Source organism: Falco naumanni, chromosome 5, assembly GCF_017639655.2.
Source record: "Falco naumanni isolate bFalNau1 chromosome 5, bFalNau1.pat, whole genome shotgun sequence".
NCBI classification, from domain to species: domain Eukaryota; kingdom Metazoa; phylum Chordata; class Aves; order Falconiformes; family Falconidae; genus Falco; species Falco naumanni.
This window is the reverse complement of record NC_054058.1, coordinates 47,158,370-47,184,239: the sequence shown is the minus strand read 5'-3', so window position 1 is coordinate 47,184,239 and position 25,870 is coordinate 47,158,370. Positions and strand designations below refer to the sequence as shown.

Here is a 25,870-nt window from a genome sequence, read left to right as displayed (position 1 = left end):
CTTGTGGGGGAGCCCAGGTTTCTCAATCTGGTAGCTCCTGCAGGAGTTCTTCTGTACACCTTTGTGGAGTTGGTCCTAACCAGGGTTCAGATCCATTGTCCCCTCTTTTCATGAAAGGAAACAATAGGGGAAAGTAAGAAAAGCGCTATAGCTCAGGTGGTGGCTTTTAGTACTTCAGGCTCCCCTGCATCCATGTATGAGCCGTGCTGTGTAAGGAATGCCCCCAGCACAGGTTTTGTGACAGCTCTGCCATGCAGCTTACTGTATAGCTTGAGAATACCAGAGCTTTTATTTTCTCGGAGAAGTTGGCTGCTCCTGTTACCTGACTCCCAAGGAAGCAATCTTGGGATCCAGCTACCCAGGAAACTGGAAGTTACGTGGTTGCTTACTTCTGGAACAGTTTTCATGTAGTAGCTGCTCCCATTGCTGGGGATCTCAAGGCCTGAGAAAAATAATAATTTGTAACTAGGTATCTGTAATTCACTTTAGTGTAAATCTCTTAAACACTGGTCAAATATCCCAACAAACTGCCTATCAAGGGCACTGTCCAAACGCTTGCATTTTATTGTACCCCAAAGTGTAAAAGTGTAGGAATTAATTATATTTAGGCTGAGGCATCTTTTCAAAGGGAAAAGAGTTATCAGAAACTTTCTTTAGTTAAATTACTACATGCTTTGCCAAGTTAAAGATTTTAATTTTAAAATTATGAAGAAACTTAATGTACTAAAATTTCATAGCTTACAAGATCAGGATGTTAAAGGTGTGCAGGTCTTTGTGGCACCACTCCAAATTCCAAAACAAACCCAAGAAGTCCCTTTTCCTTACCTCTGTCTAGAGTCATGTTTTATTTTTGTGGATTTTGAATAGGTGAAGTTGAGACACCATGAACCCACTAATAATGTGGGCTGGGAAATCTTGAGCTAGGCAAAACAAAACAGTACAGTTGTCTCCCATTTCAAAATAAAATAAAAACATCTTATGCTGTGCCTCTGGGCTATCTTCCTTCGCACGTTCCAAATATACTTACTGAGTAGCTCTGAAGCCAGTTTGCTGTATTATATGGACCTGTTCTGCCTGATTAAGATTTTCTCCATAAGCTGTTTATTTAAATAAACATGGCTACAAGTATTGTCGTATCAGACAGCATGGGGTATTCTAATGGGAATCTAGGATTTTACACAGGTCTGTTTCCTGTTCTATAATGTCATGATGTGTAACAAACTGTTGTAATTGCAGTTCTCTTTAGCTAAAACTCTCTTACATTATTGTATCACTCCTTTTTCCCTTTGAACTTGATCCCTTGTGTGTCCCCTGTGTCCCGTTCCCTGCAGCGATCCCAGCTGGCTCTGGTGGAGATTGGTTTGCTGTGAATATCCTTACTACCAAAATGAGTACCAGAAGCTTCTCGGAAGCCCTGGCAACTGACCACTTGCTTTCACCAGGAATAGGGGCCTTTTGTCTGAATACCTTGCCCTCAGGTAACTTCCCCTCTCCCACCTTTAGAGTAAGTGTAAGAGGTGGTATGCATTTATGTAAATTAAGGAGTGAAATTGAGCTCTGTAAAATGTTAACTGGGTTTTCTCTCTTGTTTGTTTTTTGCAACGTGATTCTGCAAAAAAGTAATTGCTTACTATGCAACTGTGTTTTGGTTTGGGGTTTTTTTTCAAGTCCTAATCTAGATTTGCAAAACTGGTTTGTGAAGTGAATGAACAGTCCCATTATAAACATACCTTTGTGTATTTTTTAAATACAATCTTCTAGGTGTGTTTTTTCAATAACTTTAGACTATTTGACTTTGGCTGTTTATCATGTACACCTACTTAATTCCTTTCCATAATTTGATGTTTATTAATTCTGTATTGGTAGATATGTGAAGGATCCATCAGCGTTTTACCTAGTTTACATAAGAGAACAGCTAAATATTTTTTTTTCAAATAGTCCTTATAGTTAATGTATCAAAAAATCTTATTTTGTTATGAGATCTGATTAGTTAGCATTAAGATTATAATCTGCTAATGTCACATAAATAAATGATGCAGTTTCCAAATGGCAGATGATGTCATGTTTTTACAGTGCACCATTATTTCTTGATTTTAAATCTATAAAATTATTTTGCATCGAATGGATTTTCTTTGTATTAGGTGCAGAATGTTGTATTTTGAGTAGGATTTAATCGTTTATCAGGTACAAGCAAATTCTCAAAATGTGAGGTGTTATTTTCTTTCGGCCTACAGTATGCAAGTTGTGTATACCTTGCCACATATGGTTTAGTATATTAAGAATTTTATGTTACCTATTACTCAATGTATGCATTAAGGTCTGTCATGTATATATATAATTGTCATGTTTGAAACAAGTTTTTTGGATTTGACAGTACTGACTATTTCTGTGCTTGTGTAAGTGGTATGCAAAAAGGCTCATGGAATGGAAAAGCTAATACCGATCTGTCTGAGGATTTACTGTAAATTAAAGAGAAATTGCTTGAGCAGTATTTTACTTACAAGATGATTATCGTGCAGCGTAAGCTCCTTGTTTATGCACAGTGCTTGGCTATGTCTGAGCAGATGTGCTGCATGACACATAATTAGATAATAGGCGTTGGTGACAGCAGCTGTTTCAGTTCTGCCTGTACCCAAAGAGCAACCAATACAGTTTTTCCAAACAGAAAGAAGATAATTTCCTGTATGTATTATTACAGAATTAACTAGAGGAAGCTTAATACACTGTCAAGAGAGTTGGTGGGGCTGTCAGTGTTTCAGAAAGTACGGAATGGGTCTAAGGGGGTACTAAGCAGCCTTTAGAAAGTCAGCTGGAGTGGGAGTCCCTGCTGAAGTCCTTCTGTGTTGTGATGCAATTATTTGGAAAGCATCAGCACAGCAGTACTGTTTATTGCTTCACCTTCTAGGATGGGAGAGGTAAGAGGGGTGGTGTGACACTGTACCAGACATGTTACACAGGTATGGGCTGGTTGTTGAGTCAGGGTCCTAATTAGCGATCTAAGGAAAGGAAGATCTGTCTTTATGATAAGTCAAAAGGCCTGGTAAGCGTTAGGTGATTCAGGTCCTGTATAGTGGCCTAGAAAGTCCCACCTGAAGCTGTAGGGCTGAAGGTAGAGTTTTGGACTTGTCTAGTCTGCTGTAACTTGTGGCCAGGTGAGAGCAGTAAGGCCGGGTGTGCAAACTGGGGAATGCCCTGTCCTGCTTCATAGGGTTGGCCCGTGAGCACTTTTGCAAGGTGCTGTGCAGCAGATCATGCAGTTATCTCCATGCTGGACATCCAGGAGGCCATGCAAGGTTCTCCATCTTGCACTCAACCATCAAATGCACACCTGACAATTCTACGGAAGTTCAAGGTGTAATTAAATGGAGTATGCAGGCATTCGTGTGGAGTGGCCACATTACTCATGGGTAAAGGGGTGATACCCCTCTCCTGTACATGTTGGTGTTGGAGGGTGTAAGAAGGTGCCAGGCAGGTATCATAGGTAGCAAGGGGTGTGCTTGAAAAGTTTGGTAACAGGTGTAGCTGCTGCAGTTGGTATTGCAATTTAGGAGTCCCCTGTGATTCCATACAGCTGGCAGAATGAGAGAATGGTAGCCCTTGCAGCTCATCTACTGATAGAGGCTTCTTTGGAGGAAACTGCATGGTATTTGGGAATCCATGCAAAACAAAACATTGCTGATACGGATTACTTCCAGATAAAAGCTGGAGATAGCCTGTCAGACCACCAAAATGATGTCCACTGTAGATTGCCACTGGCTGCTGACAGTGGTGGTGACATTTTACAGTGTTATGGTAGTGATCTCTTCCTGGTGCAGAATGTGAGTGCATCATTGTTTGTGGGAATTTTTTTGTCTAGAAATATTAGAGTTTTATCCTCACAAGTGTTTATTTGCAAATTAATGTACTGTCAATGTTCTTAAGTAAAGAACTTAGGTGTTTGCGTCGGAGTGCGTCGGGTTAATCCTGCTATGTCATAGGCATAAAAGGTACTACCTCTCCCTACAAACCCTACAAGTGCCTTAGTTTTGTGGGTTTTTTTAATCCTTTTGAGCTTTTGATTTTGGTACTGTATTCTATCCTGATGTGTTTATAGGCCTTAAAATGTTCTGCAGTGAGCGTTTCCTTTTGTTGCCTTTAAATGTGTTCCCTTTTAGTTTTGTGTATGTTTTTGTTCTTATGTTAAGATAAACAAGCATCCAGTTAACTTTTTCTGCAGGGTTCATTACTTTGTCATTAATCTTTTTGTTTATCCTCTCTGTTTCTATATTAGTGTTAATATTTTCAGAAATTGATATAGCATCCAAGGTGAGGGCGTGCTATCATATTTTGTGGTGATGTTTAGTACTACTTACCATTTGGTTTTTTATATACATGGAAGCACCTTAACCTTCATGTATCCCAGGCAGTTTTTCAATTATCTCTTATCTTCCAGCTTTATTTCCTAAAAATGTATCTTTCATTTAGAACCTAGTAGTTTTCGTGAATTATATCTTCGGATATTCAGTATCTTGCATCATCAGTGAGCTAGCTGTTGCTGCAAAGCCATTTGCTGATATCTTGGGTTCCTCAGAAGGTCAGTTTTTGTGGACATGATTAATGCGACTTTAATGTTACATGTCAACTTTTACACATTTTAACACAGCCTGCGGAGCTAAAAGTCATCTATTGCAAATCTTACATAAACTATAGCTAATGGTTTCTGGCTGTGTGAAATACTACTTTAATACATTGCATTAAAATTAGAACATCCCTAGGACAGCCAGGATTCACATAAAGGTTTCCGTTACTTCACAGTTCGCCAACTTTTTCTAGGTCATTACTGAATATATTAATTGCCTTTGGATTTCTGTGTGTCATTTGAACATACTAGATATCGTTGCTCTTCTAGGTTTCTGATAGAAACTATCCTTAAGCCTTTACTGTATAGTTAATTTTTGTAGCAGCCTTTGTGATGGTTTTTGGTTGAAGTTTTTTAAAGTACCAGTAGAAGGTATCAGTTGCTTGATTCTAATCTTTTTTCATAGGTCTGAAGGCTTAAAATAGGCATCTTTTACAGATTTTTTTTTTTTTTTTAATTTTGTTCCATAGCTATAATATCCATGCAAAATTCTCATTAGTGCCTTACTGTTTCAATACAGGTCAATCACTTGCTGCATCTGTGAAGTTTGTCTTTAGTCTGGCTGCTGTTCATTTAATGGCAACTGAAGCTTTAGCCCTGTATGACTGTTGTCTGTCTCACCTTTTCTCTCCTATCATACCTGGATCAGGAAGGGAATGCTACTAAGAACTCTTCTGAATGTCATTGTGCTGAATATTACTGCTATGCAGAGTTGTTTTTTAATCTAGGGAGTCTGTCTCCTTCTCACCTAGGACTTTTTGCTCTCTAAATAGATCTAAACATCTTGGTAGTTTGGACTTAACTAGTGATGTGCTGCCGTGGGGAGAAGTATAGCAACACTCTTGAACTTAGTGTCTGCAGGTGATGTTTTGTTCCTGAGATGCTGATATTTCTTCTGGCTACTGGAAAGAAAGCATGAGAGAGGAAATTGTTATGTTGCCTGCAGCATGCTATTTGGTGTGATTATTTTTTTTTTTCTTATTTAAAAGTGAGAGGGATTTAGATTTTTGGGTTTTTTTCAGATCAAACCAGTTATCAAAAATGAGCTTTGGTTTGTGGTGTTACACTGGATGAGAGGAGCTCACTCATAACAATGCGCACCCTGGTTATCCCAGTGCTTTGTTTCTGTGGCAGATTTTGTCAAAGAATTAGTTCTGTTCCTCTTCTATTTAAACATGAAGTCTTAATATGAGGTGGTACGGTGAGCAGAATGATAGTAGCTCTCCTTCTCTCTGTTACCTGGAGTCGTGGGAAGCCAATACCTTCCTCAAACTCAATTGAAAAAAGACCATTTTTCTTGCTTCAGAAATCACGTTGAGTTCCTTACTGATCTAATAACATGGTTCAGGCAGGTGAAACGGGGGAAAAAAAACCCCCAGTTGTCTTTCTGTTCCATTTCTGCTGTTTTGTTATTGATGCAGTTGCCAGTGCTTGGTAGGCCATGCTTCCCTTTTTCAGAGCCAGTTGTTGTGAATTGTACATCTTTATCCCAGCCGAAACCAGGACAACTCCTTCAAGAGTTAATTTTCTTTCTAGTAGCCAAAACCAGGACAGGAGTCCTGGTTCATAGCAAGGAGGTAAGCAAAACATGTGGCACATACTATGATTTAATAGTCTGTCATGATTAGGACAAACATGTAGGATCAAGTTGCTGAAAGAATTTTATTTAAAAAGCAGGGGAGGCATATGGTGGAGCCAGGTGGAAGAGACTGGATATTCAGTAGATGTGCAAAACAGCTGAGAATCCTGTGTCCAAATGTAATCCAGACTTCTGTTGTTTCTCTCTTAAATCCAGAGGTTGGAGTTTCTGTTGACGAATATGACAAGGCATCTGGTGTTCTCTCCAAACCTTTGTGGAGTGCTGCTCTAAGCTTCATGTGGTCTGTGGCCTTTGTTATACAAACCATAAGCTTGTGCTTTCAGAGAAGTGTTTTCCCCTGTCTTCTCAGCTGTTCTTGGTTATGTTTTGTTTCACTTCTTGGCCATCTTCTCTGCAAGCACAGTGGAGTGCTTTGTTCAGAGCTCAAAGCCTGCATTGTCACAAACAAAACTTTAGAAAAATAAGTATTTCAGGTAAGGAAAAAATGCATCTTCTGTGTAGATTTTTACTTGTTTTAGAGGAAAAAATAACTGTTGTGGTCCTGACAAAATACAATGATTGTAATTTACTACTCTACATAAGATTCTTACTACTGTGCTGTTATTGTGCAGTCTTTCAAGCTTTCCACTAAACTTAGTCTGTGTTGTGTAAATTGAAGTTGAACTGTCTATCTAATTGCATAGTAATATTTGGTGCGAGCGTGTGTGTGTGTGTATATGTATGTAACCAAGGGAGCTATGTCAGGCTGCTTGTGATGTTGATAACTTGCTATTTCTGGATTCTTGCATTTAAAGTGTGAAATATTTTATAGCATTAATCTACCTTATAGAATTGAGTATTAAAACTGAAATGAAATTCATGGTGTCAGATATAGTAATTCAAATCTCAAATTATATGCCTTGAGAAAGGAAGGGTAGTTTGTGAAGCTGAAACGAAATCTTTGAAAACAGTTTTGCTAAGTATAACTTGTGGTATTAGCAAACCAAGTATGTATTGCCTCAATAACAGTGATGTCTTACTGCCACAGCAAAGCAATGTAACAGAAGGCTTTGGTGAGCTCAGCCACGTCCTTTATGTCCATTCCTCTTGCCCTCCCCTTTTACTTTTTCCCTGTTCTGCTTTATTTACTTCTTGTACCAAGTACTGGGTATTAACACTTGGTCTGTTCCCTAGAAAAGAAAGATCTCTCAGGAGTTCATGGTATGTTGTGCAGGGAAATGCCCCTGTTATCCAGGCCTCCACTCCCAATTTGACCCAGTTTTTAATGAGTAATTAACTCATCCTAAGGAATGAGCACCAGGGTGAAAAAAACAAATGGCAAGCTGGGGGAGAGCTGTTTGCATGTGCCAGGTCAGAGAGAAGAATGTGTGCATATTATGAAGTTGGTGATAATGTTGGTTCTGGGTAGTTATATGAAAAGCTCATTGAGAATGTTTAAATCACGGATCGTGTCATGATGTTTCAAGATTTCTAATTATTACATATTCAGAATTCCATGATTCTACCCTAAATGGGAAGTACTTCTTCGCTTTACATAAAAGTTGTATCATAAATATGATAGCCTAATGAGTTCCCAAGTCCAAGCAATTAAGCATTTTAGGTTACCATACTGACACAGCAGTTCTTCAGATAAAGATAACTTGCAAACCTCCAAAGCCATGATGCCTTCTCCTTTGATTTTGCCTGGCAATAAATACTAACAATGTCTCCAACACCAGACTATTAGCATAATATTAACATTTGTTAATAAAATAAAAAGTTAATAGTAACAATTTTGTCAGTGATGATTATACCAATTCATGGCAAGTTCACTACAACTTGCACTAGACACACATCAGTGTCTGTGGTACATATTCTCCCCGAGTCTCTGTTGACCAAGTGCAAAGCACACCAGAAAGGAAAGTCAAAGCTCTCTGGCTCACTGGGGCATGTCCTGCTTTGATGTACCATGGGATCCTAGAATAATACCATTTGGAGTACTGTGGTTGCCCCAGTGCTTTTTTAAATTTAATTTTTAATTCAAAATGCTGTTATTTTTTTTTGGTCATTTGTCTCTTCTTTTAATTTTGTGTATGAAGATCTGAATTCTTGTAAACTCTAACGGATATGATCACAATGTGTTTTGCAGGGCTAGCTGTCCAAATAGACAAACTTGTAATTTTTTTATTTTTTAAGTTGAGGCCACTGTATAAAACTAAAGGGTTTTCCTGTTATATCAAGTAGTATGAAATGTTTCTGAAGTGCTGAAAATCTTCAGCAAACAAAAGTGTATTCTGTAGAGCAAGGAACTGGCACAAAACCACAAAGTGTTGGCATCCTCAGTGGAAAATTGGTTCTGGACAAGCAGATAGACAAAGCAGATGCGGTTGTTGTGTATTATGAAGTTACTATGGGTTTTGAGGAAATGCCACAGTATCACTCAATTGCGTTCCAGCTGTGGAAGGAGAATGAAGAGATCTGCTGCTAGTGGTGTCTACATGTGAAATACCTTCTCACAACTCACCTGTTAGAAGTTTCTTTCTTTAACTCTTGAAATGAAGGCTGTAGTCTTACAGGTGGAGATCCTCTATGTCAGTCTATGTTGAATGAAGCAACATTCAGAGCATTTTTCCTTTTGCTGACTGCAGGAGAGATAACAAATTCAAAGCAACACTCTTGGAAGAATTAAAAGGGGGGGGGGAAGGTAGAAATGGTGGGGGAAATCATGATCCTTGTTGAGATTGCTTTCCCTGTCCTCCTCCTCCTCCTTGTTGGGAGGGACTGGCTTGTCAGTTTGAAGGATGTCAGAAGGAGCTCAAGATTGGCTTTGCTGACTTCATTCTCATCCTTAATGGTATTTTGGTGTATTTTTCTCTGTCAAGTTTGGAAACCCATTCCTGTAGATCCTCTGGGTTTCACTGTGATGTGTCTGCAGTTGAGACCAAGATGGTGGTTAGATCTGTCTCCAAGTTGAGTGGCATTTCTGGTGTGACATAGCAACGGGGAACCCTGAGCGGGACTTGCTCCACAGACTCTGAGTCTCAGTAGATGTTTTGTGTGTAATGGCAGAATGTTTTGGCATTTGCTTGATAAATGTGACTTAAAACCCACAAATTGTTGTTAGTTTAATGTTGTCTCTCATCCAGAACGTCAAGGGTGAGAGGTACTATGATGTGACTGAAAACATTCAATGGCTGCTTTTTTTCTTCTAAGTATTTGAACTGGGTGAGTCAGATGAGACTTGTCAATATGATTTCTGAGATAGGAGGCTTTATATTTTGCAGTTACTAATGGGATGTTTTACTGAGGCAGGTTATTCAGCTCTTCCCATTACACTTTCTTGTTAAAATGAACAAAGAAGGGTAACCAGAAAATTAAATAATTTAAAATCCTTTGATCTCCTCGTAATGTTTCTGAATTGAGAAGTACATTAGTTATCAAGCAAAATATATTTGTCAATAGCCTTATCTTAATATATTTTTAGTACTGAAAATCTTCATGAACCAAAGCTCATTCTGGCTGGATTTTTTGTGCCTTGTAAGCAATAAAGAAATGACTGCAACACTTTTAAGAAACAAGTCTAGTATTATTTGCAAATACGTTCTGAATAATTTCAGATGGTATAGTTAAAAAAAAAAAAAAAATCTGAGCAAACTTCTTCCCCTGTGCACCTCCACCTCCAGATGTCTTGATCTTCGGGAGTTCCTTTTTGTGATTAAATCGACAGGTGATGAAACTGTAAGTTTATGATGTCTGGCTGAATGTTTCACAGGACTGTTAAAATGAGTGTTTGCATTTTGTCAGGCTAGGTAAATGCATTTCCAAAGCTTACCATCACAAGAATGCAGTAAAGCAGAGAAAATGGACTGAGAAAATGCTTACCATGTTTCAAGCCACACTTGGAAACTGTTAAGAGGAAAAGCTTGCCAGCCTTCTTTGCCTTCTTCACCTTCCACCATCTCCCCCTGAGTATCTGATGTAATAAGGACCTCATAGTTCAGTTAGAAATTGCTTTCTTGAATGGGAAGGAAATACTGGAGTTGCACTCCTTGGGGTATGGCTTCAGGGTGATGTTCCCTCATTTGGGTCAGACCAACCCCAGTGCTCTCTGCCTGCGGAACATCAGCGTGGGAAGTGTCACAAAGCATAATGCAAATGGTAGTATTTTCTACTACCTAATCATGTAAAATAAGACCCAGTTTGTAAGCAGAAACAATTTTGCATGGCAGAACACAAGTGTGTTTGTGTAGCCTATGCTTCTGCTCATGGTGAATATAATGCTACAGCTGTTGGTCTGAGGATAGAGTACCCATGATTTTTGTCGTGTTATCTCACAAGGATGTGAACCATTTGACAGTCACATAGATTGTTCTGTTGTAGCAGTAAATCATAGTAACTTTGAAGTGTAATGAAACTTATTACATATGTACTCTTAAATAGTTATATTTTTTAGCCCTTGTGTATGAGATTGGCCTTTCAAATTTTCATCTACTATGTACACCATGCTGCTCTGTATGTGTGAATATGTATGTTTGTCTATTTCTAATTTATTACTAAATTCTAGGATTAAACTTCATGGACATTGTAAACAAAACTTTTACTTTCAAGATTTTAACTGTAAATATATATAGAAAGATACTATTTATAAGGAGTAGCTTTTAGTTACTCCTCCTGAGTGAATTCTAAGCCACTCCTGCTTGCTCTAAGAATGACAGTATAAGGTGTAGAGGGTTGGGATTTTTTTTTTTCCTTCCTTTGAAAAACTAAGGAAAAGTGAAATGGAATCAATTCTACCTTATACAGTTTAAAATAAATAGTTAATACTTTTAATCAAGGATTTGTTTTTCTGGGTGATGGACAAATTTCAAGATACCTCATAATATGTTTAATTTTGTTCATATATTTGTAAATGGAGTTAATGAGATGCAGAAATTTAGAGGGAGAAAGCAATTCCATGGTACCATTTCTTTTCAGGATGAAATTGTACCTAAGAACCTAAGATGATTTCCTCACCCCCAGACCATTCCTTTAAGTTAGAGTGGCAGCTGTATGTGTGACAGCTGTGATTGCTTTGCGTGCATTTACTTAAGGTGCATGTTTGGTTTTAGGTTCACCAAAAATTTGTCACCTGACAAGATCAACCTGAGCACATTAAAGGGGGAAGGTCAACTGACCAATTTAGAGCTGGATCAAGAGGTGCTTCAGAACATGCTGGATCTTCCAACATGGCTTGCTATAAACAAGGTCTTTTGCAATAAAGCATCCATTAGGGTAAGTATTTTATTGTGCTCGAGTAGTATTTAGCTAAGTCTTTCTTTTTTCTTTGTGTCTCTGTAAACTTTCAAGCAACTTTTGTATTAAGGGAAGATTGTGATGAGTGCTTGGTTAAAATTTTGGAGGAAAACCAAAGATGTTACCAGCAGTAGTTTCTTACTAATTTCTGTTTCTCATGTGGAAACATGAAATATGTATGGAAGTGATGAAAATAAGTGGTGGTTTAAAAATTTTTTTTTCTTAGTAGAATTTATTTCTGCATGTTTTGAAATACGGGTAGAGATAAAAGCTTGTATTTGCCCATGGTAATTAGTCTACTATAATTATTATTCACTTTTTTGTTATTTCTTCTCTTTGCTCCTCTCTTTCTATTGCTTTACCTCTTGTTCTTTTACTGTTTCTAAGATTATATTTTTGAGGGGTTCTGGTCTCTGAGGGAAATGTGGAAACACTAAATCTAGTAGATACTGCTTTTGTGGTCCTTGTGGCTGCTAAGAATTGAAACAATGTATAACATCATTCCTAGAATACACTCATGAGAGTAAGAAGTGAAGCTGTGGCTTGTTTTTGACAGAAGTAATGATCTGGTCAAACCCTTGCACCTCTTCAGTCTTTTGGGTTTTTTTCATTTTGGTTTTTTTTTTTACTTCCCTCTAATGGGAGATTGTCCTGATTTTTCTGAACTTGATGATTTGTTGCAGGTATCCAATTATTTGTAGGCCAACAGAGCAAATGTGGATTTTCTTTCCTTTTAAAGCAAAGAATGTGGAAGACAGTGGTTGCTTTTTCTGATGCTTGACAACTCACTATTAAAGAGACAGATTCTGTTTTGTCCCTCTGTTTTCTGCTCAGTGATAACGAGATTTTGAAGTTCTGTTAATGCCTAAAATAAATTTCTGTGTACATAAATTTGCTATACGCTATTTTCAGATAAACTTGATATTTTGAAAGTAGTATTATTATGACTTCAGAAGTTACAAATTTGTATACATAAAACATTCTAAAAAAAATATGCTTTATTTCACTGTATTATTAATATTTACTTTGCTTTTAGAATAATGTTTTCCCTTGCAGATACCATGGACAAAATTGAAAACACACCCCATCTCTTTGGTGAGTTCTGAGATCAACTCCTAAATATACTCTGTGTAGCAGAATTTCTTAAATATTTGTATAGTTCTCTTGACTCTAGAAATAACTGAAACATTAACAGGCCTTTACTACGTGTCCTCTGGGTAGTGGCAGAACAAGACAAAATGCCTTAATGTTTTTGTTGTTAGGTTTGTTTTCTTAATCAGTGGCTTTGGGTGTCATCACTATAATGTTTGACCTTTAGCTAATATTTGTCAAGTTCTTCAGTCATTACATCTTAATTTGGGTTCACCTGAAGGGTACTTATTTGTCCAACTAACCCTTCTACAAGCTCCTGCCTGTCTTTTGGGGGTATCTTTTCTAAGGACTTTCTGTTCTACCTCTGTGCTCTACCCAATGATCTCAGTTTACGAGGTTTCTGTAACAGCCTAGGATTCAGCCTGTATATAAATAGGATGTAAGGTGTGTAGATAGGACTCAACAATTTAAGTAATGCTAATTCTTGCTTTTTTTAAATTTTATTTTTACATATACTAAGAAATCTGGTGGCACCAGAAGTGATTTGCTTGATGATGGCTAAACCTTTTTAATGTTTATTTGGGAATGAATATTCCTTTAACTGTTGTGCTTCCCAGTCTTGCAGTGAATTCCTGAATGTGCCTGTAATTCCTTAGTTCTGAGTCAGACTTGGGAAAGGCATGTTTTAAATACTTGATGCTTTTGCTAGTGACCCAGTTGTCATGTACTAATGCCTGTACTGCTTCTTCCTGACACAGAGAGCTTAGTGTGGTAATACTGAGATGGGATGATTCAACCTCTTGCCTGTAAGATGCAACTGCCAAATCAGGAAACCAGTTTAAGCCGTGCTATTCTTAAAGATTACATACTTTGACCTATGGTAGCAAGGCCAGATTGTTTGCTTTGCTCCTATTGAACTTATATGAGCAGTCTTTGAGGCTCAGATAACTTTCAAGGTCACCTTTTTTACATAAGGCTTTCCTTGAACAAGTGCATTGAATTGATAACAAAAGTTTACTCTTCAGTGGTAGACTGTACAACAACCTTTTTTGCTTCTAAAAGAAGGTGGATTCAATGGCCTAAATGTCCAGCTTTAGACCTGTATTACATCACTGAACTTTCACTGTTCTGGTGGGGACATTTCTGCAGCTGAGAGTTTACTTAAATTGGAATAGCGTCCTCTGTTTGCATAGCTTAGGAGATAACTAGAACCCATTTATCTAGCCAAAGGTACCTTCATTGAGCCAGGCTGACCTTTGTGAAAGTCTGTCTGTTAACACAGTGGCAAATGCTAAGTTACCTTTACTCATAATCAATTTCTGTTTCTTTTTTGGTAAACAATATCATTTTGAGGAGTGCTTTGGGGACCCAAGGATGCTCTGCAGCAGTTTTTCTTTTATCAAAGTACAGTAGTTGCCAGTGAGAAAAGAATAGACAGATATCTATGTCCAGGTGGTCTTTGTTACCTCCTATTCATATTACGCAAACTCCTTAAATCACTGCCCTACTGTTCTTTGTACTAGTCACATAGTGAAGGAAATTGTTGCAAAGGTCTTAATTTAAGAAACCTTAAAAGAATGGTCAAACACCCAAAAATGTTGGGATAACCAGGAGAAATCCTGGCTTCCTTGCTGCCATCCTCAAACTAAGGGATTGGGGTTTTTTCTTGTTTGTTTTTTTTCCTCTGTTGTTGTTTTGCGAGGCAAGTTATTCATTGAGACAGCTAAGAAAATAATTTAAAGATGTCCAGATCTACTGTTAACAGCTCACACTTCCCTTTCAAGCATCAAAATGTAGTGAAATAAAAATAAATCCAGAGTAGAGAGTTTTATGAATTTGTAGGTAATAATCAGGGCATTTCATGGGTAAGAGTGGCACAGAAGAATGTGTAGCAAGTGGATTATGAAGACAGGCATAATTAACACAATATAATAATAAAGCCCAGTAGGTAGTGCAGGTTGAATTATGAAAAATCTAAAATCTAGAACAAAGCTTTTCAGTGTGGTTTGTGTGCCCTAAGCACGAATATGGAGGAATTCAGAAGGGGTGGTATAAAGTCAGAAATAGACAAGGAAGTAGTATTAGCTGTTGTGTTTTGAATGAGCTTCCAATGGGACAAGATTCAGAACTACAAGCCTCAAAGTAGGAGCCTTCTCAGGTTGTATGTTAAATTTAGGTCATAGGTCACAAACATTGTAAGTTAGGAGATTCTTGGATTAATTTGGTTGCTGGGAATAAGGTTCTGTATTTGGTTTGTTCCCCTTCTATTCACCCGTGTTAACACACATTATAGCTAATGCATACCATAGTTCTGCTATTTAAATACAGCCTTCAGTTAAAATAGTATTTAGGTGTCTCATTCCCTTATTCCCAGATTCTTTTGTAAGGGTCTCACCTCAAGTACAAAGAATGTAATAATAGCATACACTTCTACTATAATATGTGTTGTAAATTATAGTAGAATATATAATTTTAGAAATTAGTTGGTTTACTAGATCTACTGAAGATTCATATACACAAACAGTGTATACATAGTCGTGTATGTATCAGATATATTCAGATTTTGTTTCAAAGATGCAGCACAAAACTTTATCTGCTATCACAAATTTTAGTGAACTATTTTGAAATATTTTTCCATTAAAATTTTCTGAATTTATTGAACCATTTGGGAAAACTCAGGAGGTATTAAGTATTCCACTGAAAGAACAACCATAGAGGAAGAAACCCCAGATAAGTATGCATTAAATCATGCCTCTTTTGAAAATGTGTGTGATGGATGAAAAATATTAGGGGATCAAGAATTCTGTAATCCAATATTTAAATGGGAAGGTCTGCTAGAATTCAAAAAATTTAAAAAATTATATGAACAAATTTTAAAAAAAGATTATTCTAGTACATTACAAATTAAGGGAAAATTGACCTTATAAGAAATGTCAGAAAAAGATCCTCAAGTGATTTTTTTGTTTTGTTTTTTTGTTCTTTATATGTCATCTATTTACTTTATCTCTTGGGTCTCCAGTTGCAAAAAAATGTGCAAATGTTTTGTTTTCTTCTGTTTTTCAAGTCCTTGGATAAAGTTGTAATGGAAATGAGCACATGTGAAGAACCACGTGCCCCTAACGGACCCTCTCCTATAGCAACTGCATCCGGACAGAGGTCAGTGCTGATACATGCAATTGATCCAAAAAAGTTTGAATTACTCATTTTGAATTACTAGAAAAGTTAGATCCCCTGCAAATTTCCAGAAGTGTATGGGGTTGCAGCTTGCCGTTTCCATCTTTCCACATTTTTATTTTATTACTTGTGGGTGGAGTTATGTATGTATAGTGATAATGAAATTATCTAGACCCAAGCCTGGAAAGAACGTCTGAACTGTGTGTGGAGTTTCCTAAGCATGTTTCATATGGGTGCAACTACTGCATCAAAAATTTACCAAGTTTAATTGATAGTAAGATTTTTTGAAAATTAAAGATACCTTCAATCTTTTTGGAAAATATATATAATTTTATAACTGGGCTTGGTTTGTTTTTTGTTGTTTTTTTTTTTTAACTTTCCTTTTTTCTTTGTTTGGTCTAAAAAAAATCCAGTATTAAGGACTATTTGTTAGTGTTGTAAGTTCTGTTTCCTTATTGTAGCAGCCAAATTTTCATGAACTATTACATGTACACTGTGTAGCCCAAAACTCAAGTAATTTGGCAGGACAATATAGCATTACATCAGTGATTTCCTTTTTATGGACCCAAAACATTTTCCTGTAGGCATAGGAACCCATATACAGAGAAACAAATTTGATGATTCAACTGCTTTTCTTATTTTAACTGCTGCGTGATATGTAGAAGTTGTCCATGGGCCTCTGCATCTCCTAGGGTACAGCTTGAAAATCATTGCCATAGAAATTCTGTGTAGGCTGAAAGTTATAAAAAGGAAAAGGAATGACAAACCACATAAACTGTACTTTTAAAGCAAGCAGAAAAAAAAACCCAAAGGCAAAAAATTTTAGATCTTAAAAGAATATTTAAAATATATTTTTCCATTCACTAATCTAAAACACTCAGAACGTGTAAGATTTTTATTAAAAATTAACTGCAACTGCGTTATCTTTTTTAGCACTGGAATCCACGTTGATTTGGTGTAGAAATGTAGCCACCATTTCTTTTACAGAATGAAGCAAAGCAAATACTTCATTCAGTTTTACATATATGAAAAGTTACTAGTTTTAATGGATGGCATAATTTAGCTTACAGAGATAAACGCTAACCAGATCGGAATTAAATAATTCATTTGACGTGAAATACTTCTTATGTATACATGAAGAAGAGTACAATTTCTATGTAATGCTGTAGGCTGCTATTCCTATGTTTGTATAATATACATATATCTTATACATTTATTTATATATATATATAAAAAAACATGGAAAAATTGCATTAGTTTTTCTACTTTGTGGAGATCTATCTTGATCCAAAATACGTTCTTTAATGACTTTTTTGAATTTAGGATCATAGAGTGGAAATTACTGTAAACTTGATCAAGTATATTTAGCAAAAAATCGTAACTGGACAATACATTACAAACTTATTTTATGGTTTGATTCATACTGCATTTCAGCTGTTTAGTAAGTTTAATTTTGTGCCCTTTTATTAGGTTTGTATTTAATATGTTGACATTTCACTTTTTAGTGAATATGGCTTTGCTGAAAAAGTGGTAGAAGGCATTTCGGTTTCTGTGAACTCCATTATAATAAGGATTGGTGCAAAAGCCTTTAATGCTTCATTTGAACTTTCCCAGCTGAGAATATATAGTGTAAATGCCAACTGGGAACATGCTGACCTCAGATTTACCAGAATACAAGAAGCTCAACGTGGAGAGGTAAAAATTATCTTTTGCTAACTTTTTTTCCTTGTTTTTATCGTAAAGGAGGAGGACTTGCAACCTTATACAGTCTAGAAAGCATGCCGTTACTGGGAATGGAGACATTCTGTGCTCAGTAATTTCAGCTGTCCTCTAGGAACACAAGGATGTAAAAATGGTGGATGTAAGTCAGATCAAATGTCATGTCTCTAGTGGTGGCCAAAGTGGATGCTTAGGGAAGACTAGGGCAAGCATATGTACTGTTCCTCTCTTACATTCTCCTCTCCAAGCTTGTGACCGTTTAAAAGTGCAAACTAGACCAGACTTGAAGAGTGTTGAAAGAAAAAAAAATGGTATATTAAATGTGGAAGGATAAGGCATTGTGCTGGGTTTTATTATTATTTCTATTATTTTTAAAGGTTTAACTGGTTAGTTATTTGCTTGTGAGGGTTTGCCTAGTAAGTTTTTTCTTTAGGTGGTTTTACTGAATTTTAATAAAGTTCCTGTGCAAGAATTAAATATTTTTCTTTGAATAACTAGATCATATGTATACAAAGAAATAATAGCAGTGAAGTGCATACTTTTTTCCCTGCTGTCTGGGAGAACTTAAAATGGAAGTCCTGGAATGGTGTACACCATTCTTTTGCTTTCTCCCAATGTAGCCAGGGTAAAATACATACTGAGTGCAAGGTTGATTCTAAATATTGTGTGTTGTTGTGTTGTTTTGGGAGAGACTTATTTTAGCATGCATTTGGCCTTTAGATAAATAATAGGTGTTTCAAATTTTGCCCATTTAGAGATGATTCTTTCAGAACAGATTTTACTCAGAGTTAAGGAGCCTGGTAGTTTCTTTTTATGTAATAAAAGAAACACCAAGAGAATGTTAGTTAATGATTTTTGGGGTATTTTTAAGTTGAAAACTTACATTTTTTTCTCTTTCCTGCAGCTTATCTGTATGCTAATACTCACGTGTTAATGAAGTCTAAAGAGGAAGAATTAAAGTTTGACTAGATGGAATTTTGCATTGCCATCTTTTTTTGACTTTGTGCTTTTTAGGAAGAATAGTCACCCCATACACAACAGAGCTGTACTTGCGGAGCGTTACTTTTAGTGTAATGAATTCTGGAAACACAAATTTCTAGAAACTCTAGTGAATGATTTGATAGCAGTATATTACATGAACAAAACTGATGCTGTACTATAAAGATAACTTGCTAAACTACATTTTAAGGGAGTAAGCTTTTAGCTTTGCACTGTAGCTACACTCTTAATGGAATAGGGAATCGCCTTAGATACTTTTTTAGAAGCTTCCATTCATGCTACATCTCCTGGATGAGGAGAGTAGGTACTCTGCTTATTCTGCAAACAGTGGTTTTTAGGCTCCTTTGCACTGTGCCTTTCCATCTGGCTTGCTTTGTTGTGTGTGTTCCTTCCCAAACACATCAGCTATGTTTTACTTAAGTCTCTGCTTATATTTGCAGGATACAGGCTGTACAGTTTTCAAATTGACATGAGGAGAATGACAGCTGAAAAATAAAGACACATACCAAACGAACTCTTCCTTCTTCCACTTTTCTCATGGCTGGTTTTTTTTTTTTTCTTCAGAGTAATGTAGGAAGGAGTTTTAGAGAAACTAGAATTGATGTTTTTTTTTCCTCTTGATGTCTGTTCATTTGCTGTTCTCCATGATGTTGCTGCTGGACAATCACTCATTTTCCTATATTTGATTTTCAATATCCAGCTGTACTTCCTGCTCTTGTATCATTATTCTGACATCATTCTCCTAACATTTGCTTGCTGTGTCTTCTAGAAATCCATGCAAAGGATTCAAAGCTTGTGGGGTCTATATGGCATGTGATGTGCTTGATGTTTAACTTTTTTAATTGAAATAAAACACTCCAAAAACCTCTGCCATCCTGTAGCTTTGCTTCCCTCCCTGGTTGGTTTTTTTTATTTATACTAGGATTTAGCATTTTGAAACCAAACTACACAATCTTCTTTTCTTCCTCTACCAAAAGTAACCTAGTATGCAGTAATTGTAACCTTTATTTTCTTCTGAATATTTTAAATGCTGCTTCTAACCTCTGCCTGCTTGGAACTAGCTTAACATTTCTGTGACATTCTGGAGGTAGAGGGAAGGATCAGGGCTTTACATCCTGACACCTGTAAGTGGAATAACAAGTGTCTTGTACTTGTTCATATGGCTTTGAATGAAGGATACATGTATGTGTATGTGTGAGTATATATGTGTGTGTATATATGTACGAATATGTACATACACATGCACACACTTAGGTACAAATGAAACATGTCATATTGCATGAAGGTGCTGTTCTGTTTTTTTTCTTTCTTTTTAAAGGTTTTGACTTTTAAAGAAATCAACTGGCAGATGATCAGGATAGAGGCAGATGCAATCCAGAGTTCTAAGCATGAAATCATGAGTGCTCCAGTTCGGCTGATCACTAACCAATCAAAAATCAGGGTCACGCTTAAAAGAAGGGTAAGCTTAAAAAGTTTGACATTTTTTATTATTTTATGAATTGATTTTTAGCTCTTGCTCTTAATGCATTCATACACATAGCGAGGCTTTTAAAGTTAGGCCATATCAAATGAGAATTGGCTGATCAAAATTTTAGATATTATATGATTGGTAAGACTGTAGAGTTTACTAGAAATATTTCAGGCAGAATTTGAAGATGAAGACCTTGCACAGGTCCTACTAATGAAATTGCTTGATCTGCAGAGCCTTGTTTATGACAATGCATGTTTTCTTACCTCTCTAGATTCAGGCAATACATTTAGAGAAATGCCTCAGTTTAATACCCAGTGCGTACCAGATAAATAAAAAGCGAGCCATAAATATACTATATCTTAGGTACTTCTGAGTTAATGAGAGGAGTAAGATTTAAAATAAAAACTGTTTGCTATTTATGTGGAAGAAATTTCCTTTTTGGGAAGTGTGGTTTTGCATTCAACTTTTTTATTCCTTGCATTTAATATTAGAAATGTACGTATATAATGAACCCATTTGACTTGTTTAAAATTCTATTTTACAGTTAAAGGATTGTAATGTCGTGGCATCAAAACTGGTTCTGATACTGGATGATTTGCTGTGGGTTTTGACCGATTCCCAGTTGAAAGCCATGGTGCAATATGCCAAATCTCTTAGCGAAGCCATAGAGAAGTCAACAGAACAGAGAAAAAGCTTGGCTTCTGAAACAACACAGGTATGATAATTGGTTGTCTCGCTATATCATTATTATATGTTCTAAAATGCAACACAGTGTGGTTAGTTGTGCTAATTTATTTTACAGAATGTTCTATTTCCATTCATCTATATATTTTAAATTACATTGTGAATGATTCACAGTAGTATGAAATAGACTATTTTACAAGATTTTATGTATTGATGCTAATTTCAGGAAAGAACAAAGTTGTATTTGTCCATGTAAAGTATTTACTTAACAGTTGACTATCATGCTTAGTAAATTTGCTGTCCGAATGTTTTGTGTTTATGAATTAAAAAATAGTAATAAGGACACGCTAAGATAACCTTAGTGTGTGGATAGATATACTTACTATAATGATTTTAAGTCCATGCCATTTGGTTTCATGGTACTGAAAAATTAGCTTTCAGTAAGAGCTTTCCATCGTGCAGCTCTCTTGTTGGAATACGTAGTGAAAAATAATTTTGCTTTTAACATGTTTCTGCTGGTGTAGATGTGATATTGCACCTAAGATAGTCTTACATTAACTCCTGGTCACCTTTCAGCATGTACAGCAGACTAGACCAGCTGGGCTTTGTGAGTGTTGGGGGAAAGGAACTTGCTGTCTCTGAAGAAGCAGCACAAACACACTGATAAAAGATAGTCCTATAAAAATAAACCGTAACTTATTACTAAGACTGAGTAAAATCATTTGTAAGAATCTCTTGCAATAAAGCTCCTGTATTGTAATGGAGGGTTTAGTTCTTGTGGTGGTCCTAATGATGTGATGTGATTTGATGGTTAGCTGTTACTGAGCAGGAGGTCCTGATTCTTCAATTCCCTGTACTTGAATCTCACCAATTTCCTGATACTGTCACTAGCTCACGTTCAACCCTACTGTGATGTAGTTTGGGGAACTCAGAAATGACCCCAACAAAAACATGATTGTTTTAAGTTGGTTTGGTTCCCTGAACAGCTTGCAACAAAAGTTAGAAAAATACTAGGGGTGCAAGTGACAGGAGTGTAAAGAAGTGTGGGGAACAGGAGAATGAGGGTGCACTGGCATTGCTTCTTTGTGACATCTAGCCATTAGCTCAACTTAATTTTGTTACAAACCAGCACATTTAAATCTCTGTAACATCCAAGGTGAGTGCATGGGGTTCAGATTTTTTTCCTTATTTCGAAGGCCTGCTTTGAGTCAGTACAAGGATACTTGTGCTTGAAAGGAAGGATAAACTTTACAAATTGATATAATTGTTTTTTCAGAGCTCTGCCCCTGCGCCCAGCTCTCAGCAGGTGAAAGCACACCAGACAACAGCAGCACCTGATCAAAATGATGCAATAGTAAAATTGTTTAATGATTTTGATGTTAAGGAAACTTCTCATCACTTAGTAATCTCCCATTTGGATCTACATATATGTGATGATATCCATTCTAAAGAAAAAGGTAATTTTTTTAAGTCGTGTGCCTGTGAACCATAATCATTAGAAGACATTTTGAGGATTACAGTAATGTTAATCAAGAGTCTTTATTTTAGAGAAATAATCAGAATTGTCTTCAGTGTCTGTGGACACATTTAAATTAGCTAGATGCCTCTGTCAAGACAACATTTCATTATTAAATGGAATTATTTTAGAATAAATGCAATAAAAACTACATTGAGTGCTAGTAGCTCAGTGTTTTCCTGTCCTAGAAACTGACGCTGTCCGGTCTGATTGTTACTGCTGTTTTGCTTTTATATTGTAAGTTAACTGGGTTATGAAGAATGCAGTGGCAACATTACTGAGGCTTGAAAGGGTTACTATACAATTTGCTTCTGTAATAGTATTATAAAATACAGACTAATAGAAGAGCAGTCCTCTGGTTACTAATTTAGAGAATTTGATATGCTCTGCAGCACACAAAGAATGGAGCGAGTGTTTTGTGGTTATAATTTTCTGTGCAATGCTTGTACTTTGCTTTTTTTTTTAAATTAAAAGCTATTGCATATAGCTGAATTTAGAATCAGAAAAAAAGACAAATGACACTTCTTTTACACCTTTTAAAAGTGATCAGGAGAGAATGACATCAGTGTATATCCAAGGAGCTGGCTAGTCACTGAAAAATTTAGAGGCATACAAGGTCTTTCTGAAGAAAAAACTTAGGTTTTAGCAAAGACGCTTGTAGACCAGCAGAACATAAGGTTCACTGGCTAAGGACATTTCCTTACATGTACTATATCTGCTGCAGTTGGGATTTATCATTCTTAGTGGGATTTCTTTACTGGTCTTTCATTTTGGCCATAAAGTTTGAATTTCGCAGTGGAAAATTCAGAACAGAGGACTTTCAGAAGACCTCTTCACTGCAATAAAATATGTCAAATAAAATAAAACAAATTATATTTACATTATTCTTGAAAGTAAATGACGACTTTGAATGACTGATCATAATCATATATTCAGTGTGGAAAGTTTTCTTTCAGGAAAAACCGCACTAATATGTGTTCAAAGAGTTGCCTTTATTTTTTAATAGCATTTAAAACAATATACAATTTTTTAGTAGTGGTCAGGTACAGAACATGGAGTTCTTCAAGCTGATCTTTAGAAACCAGTGAAGACTACCTGAATGAAAATTTTGAGGGAAGATAATGAAGTTGGAAGGAGAGCCAGTGAGGGAAAGGAGGAAGTAGCTATTAGGTGTTCAAAGGAATGCAGCAATGTGAGAACTAACATGCTAAATACAATGTCTGCAGAGCTGAGCATTGTTTTATTTTACAGACCCAAATAGACGTGTTACAGGAGGGGCCATGCAGCTTTCCTTCAGCTATTTAACAGTGGACTATTATCCATTTCACAAAGCAGGTATGAAAGTGAGCATTTGTGAATTACCTGTGAATGTAACTACCTTGCTCAAATACTAAAAAGTGTGTGTGTGTGTATATGTGTATAGCTTGGATAATAATGTTCCAAGCATTTGAAATACACACCTTTTCATTTCCTTCTGTATGCATACACAAATAACGGAAGTAATAATGTGGGAATCAATTTAATTTCTGTGAATGAGTTACTTCAGGCCAAACACTTTTCCTTTTCACTGTACTGTTTGGTCAACAAAACGGTGTTTACATATTTCTGACATGAATCATGTGTTGACAGAGGAAGACAGTATGGCAGACTGAAGAATTCACTAACTGGGTATTTGCAAGAGTCAGTCTGCTAGATGTATTCCCCTATAGAAGCCTTACGTTTTATGTCCATTTCCAAGCGATGTTTACTTTTTTATTTCATTTTGCTAAACAGGAATCCAGCGTGTAGAGATTCAGTTGTATAGCCTTTTGTTAAGGAATTGTTATTAAACTGGTGTTAGCAATTTCCAAAGAAGCATTTCTTACAGATAATCTCTAGTAAATATGTTTTTTGGAAATCTAGAAGAAGAGATAAAATAAGTTTTTGCTGTTGAATTGGAGATCAAAGGCAATCCAGTACAATGGGGGATTATGCTTTGTTGTGCTTTTTACTAACACAAACCAGTCAGTTTGGAGTGATTATCCGTGTACGTTAAAGATGTGAATTGGCCATAGCTTGCCTCATGTCCTTCTTGTCACTTATGATGAAAGAGACTGAAATTACAGGATTCCATCTGCAACCATAAGTAGCAAGTATAGTTTTTGCATCTTAAAAAATCTGGTTTAGTGTAGGTCAAATAAAAACACACAGCCCTAGAAAAGAATATGCTTAAGAAAACCAGTATTATTTCTTTGCTATAGATTGGTCTAATATGGTTTGAAATTTGTGATACTAGTTTCCTGCCCTATAAAAGTGGGACCTTAAGTTATAGAGGTTTAACACATGCCTGTCTTGTGACCCAGATGTTTTTCATTTACTGTCACTTCTGATGCAGACCCTCACTTAGGCATAGTAGGATCTATCTGTGATTTCTGTGAGCTTCCCTCAGAGAAATGTAGAGAACCAGGGAAATAAGTAAAGTTCTTTCTTTTGGAAGGGTTCTTAGCCAGATAGAACCATGCACTGTAGGCTCTTGGATGAGCATGTTAAAAGCTCACTGAGAATGCTTTTGGGTAATGGTTACATGGGACGTAACTCCAACTACATGAAAACAGAGATGGAAAAGATCATCTGCAGAACAAAGGTGGTGCCTCTAAAGGTAGTATTCTCCTGTGGTCTTAAACAGCGTGCCATACAAATACGTTTAAGTAAAAGGAATCTAGGTCTCACTAATAAGCTATGACAAAAATCTGCTAGAGGTGGTGTTTGATCTAATAGGGTGTATGTGTGGAGGGACAAGGAACATGCCAGAAAGTTTCTTTTTCTGACTTAAGATGTCATAATTTTCTCACAGTTTCGTGGGTGTGGCAATTCTGTGGGCAAACTATCATCACAGAGCAGAGAGTCCCTTTACTCAACGTAAAAGCATATTCATCTTTATCTTCAAAGTTCGAAGGAATTTCTCTAGCCATGTAGGTATCATGCCTTTATATACTGCTATATCAGGCTATCACCTGACATGCAGAGCATTCCTACCCTGCAGTCAAGGCTCTGCAATATTGCATACTGAAGGACACCGTATTAATATTCTATAACAGTGGGCAAGGAGGTTGTTTTCTGGTGTTGTACCTTTCTGGCCTATGCCATATTTAGAAATAGCTGTTTTGGTATAGTCTTCTTCGAAATTGCAATTAATACTTCAGGAAAAAGCTCTCGACAATCATTTTGCAGATTAAGTACTTGTGTGGGTTTTTTTGTTTGTTTTTGTAACAGACCCCACCCAGAATGACTCTAAAGAGAGTCTTGAGGTATAATTGCAGTGGGGTAAATTTCTAACCCGTTGAAAAATCAAGCCTTCCAACAATAGCCTTTCATAGTACTTAACAAAAATTAAGCAGGTTTTATGTCTGTTGACTGCGATAACCCTAACATAAGCCAAACTTATTGGATGTTGTAAACCTGTCTGTAGAGCAATCCATCACTTCACTTGTCCCCCAGACCAGCTCTCACAGAAACTTCTATACAAGATCCGTTATCTGTGCAGCTGATGTGTTCCTGGATGATGATCAGAGAAAGCTGCTGCTTTGCCGTCATGCAGGACATTTTGCAGCACAGGAAATTCGTGGTTGTGCTGTTATATTGAGACAGTATGAGAAACTGGACAGCATTTTCTTCCTGGAAAACCAGCAATAAATTCACGTGGTAGCAACATCAATTCCAGCTCCACTAAAATATTGTTTTCTTGTT

At 36.6% G+C, this 25,870-nt stretch overlaps 1 protein-coding gene across 3 annotated transcripts in view; it reads left to right on the top strand.

The window, feature by feature from the left end:
* The window catches only part of UHRF1BP1L (UHRF1 binding protein 1 like), a 61,584-nt gene that overhangs the window by 6,417 nt on the left and 29,297 nt on the right, over window positions 1-25,870 (top strand). Inside the window, exons 2-10 of one of the 3 annotated variants that reach the window (XM_040594839.1) lie at window positions 1,332-1,478; window positions 11,306-11,468; window positions 12,546-12,584; window positions 15,646-15,737; window positions 17,261-17,450; window positions 19,792-19,932; window positions 20,489-20,659; window positions 21,905-22,085; window positions 23,396-23,479. In XM_040594839.1, coding sequence (XP_040450773.1) covers window positions 11,406-11,468; window positions 12,546-12,584; window positions 15,646-15,737; window positions 17,261-17,450; window positions 19,792-19,932; window positions 20,489-20,659; window positions 21,905-22,085; window positions 23,396-23,479 — 961 coding nt within the window. In that variant the 5' untranslated portion in view covers window positions 1,332-1,478; window positions 11,306-11,405. Of the gene's footprint in view, window positions 1-1,331; window positions 1,479-11,305; window positions 11,469-12,545; window positions 12,585-15,645; window positions 15,738-17,260; window positions 17,451-17,487; window positions 17,617-19,791; window positions 19,933-20,488; window positions 20,660-21,904; window positions 22,086-23,395; window positions 23,480-25,870 lie in introns of those variants that run through there. The other 2 variants (XM_040594838.1, XM_040594840.1) reach the window with 2 other exon arrangements.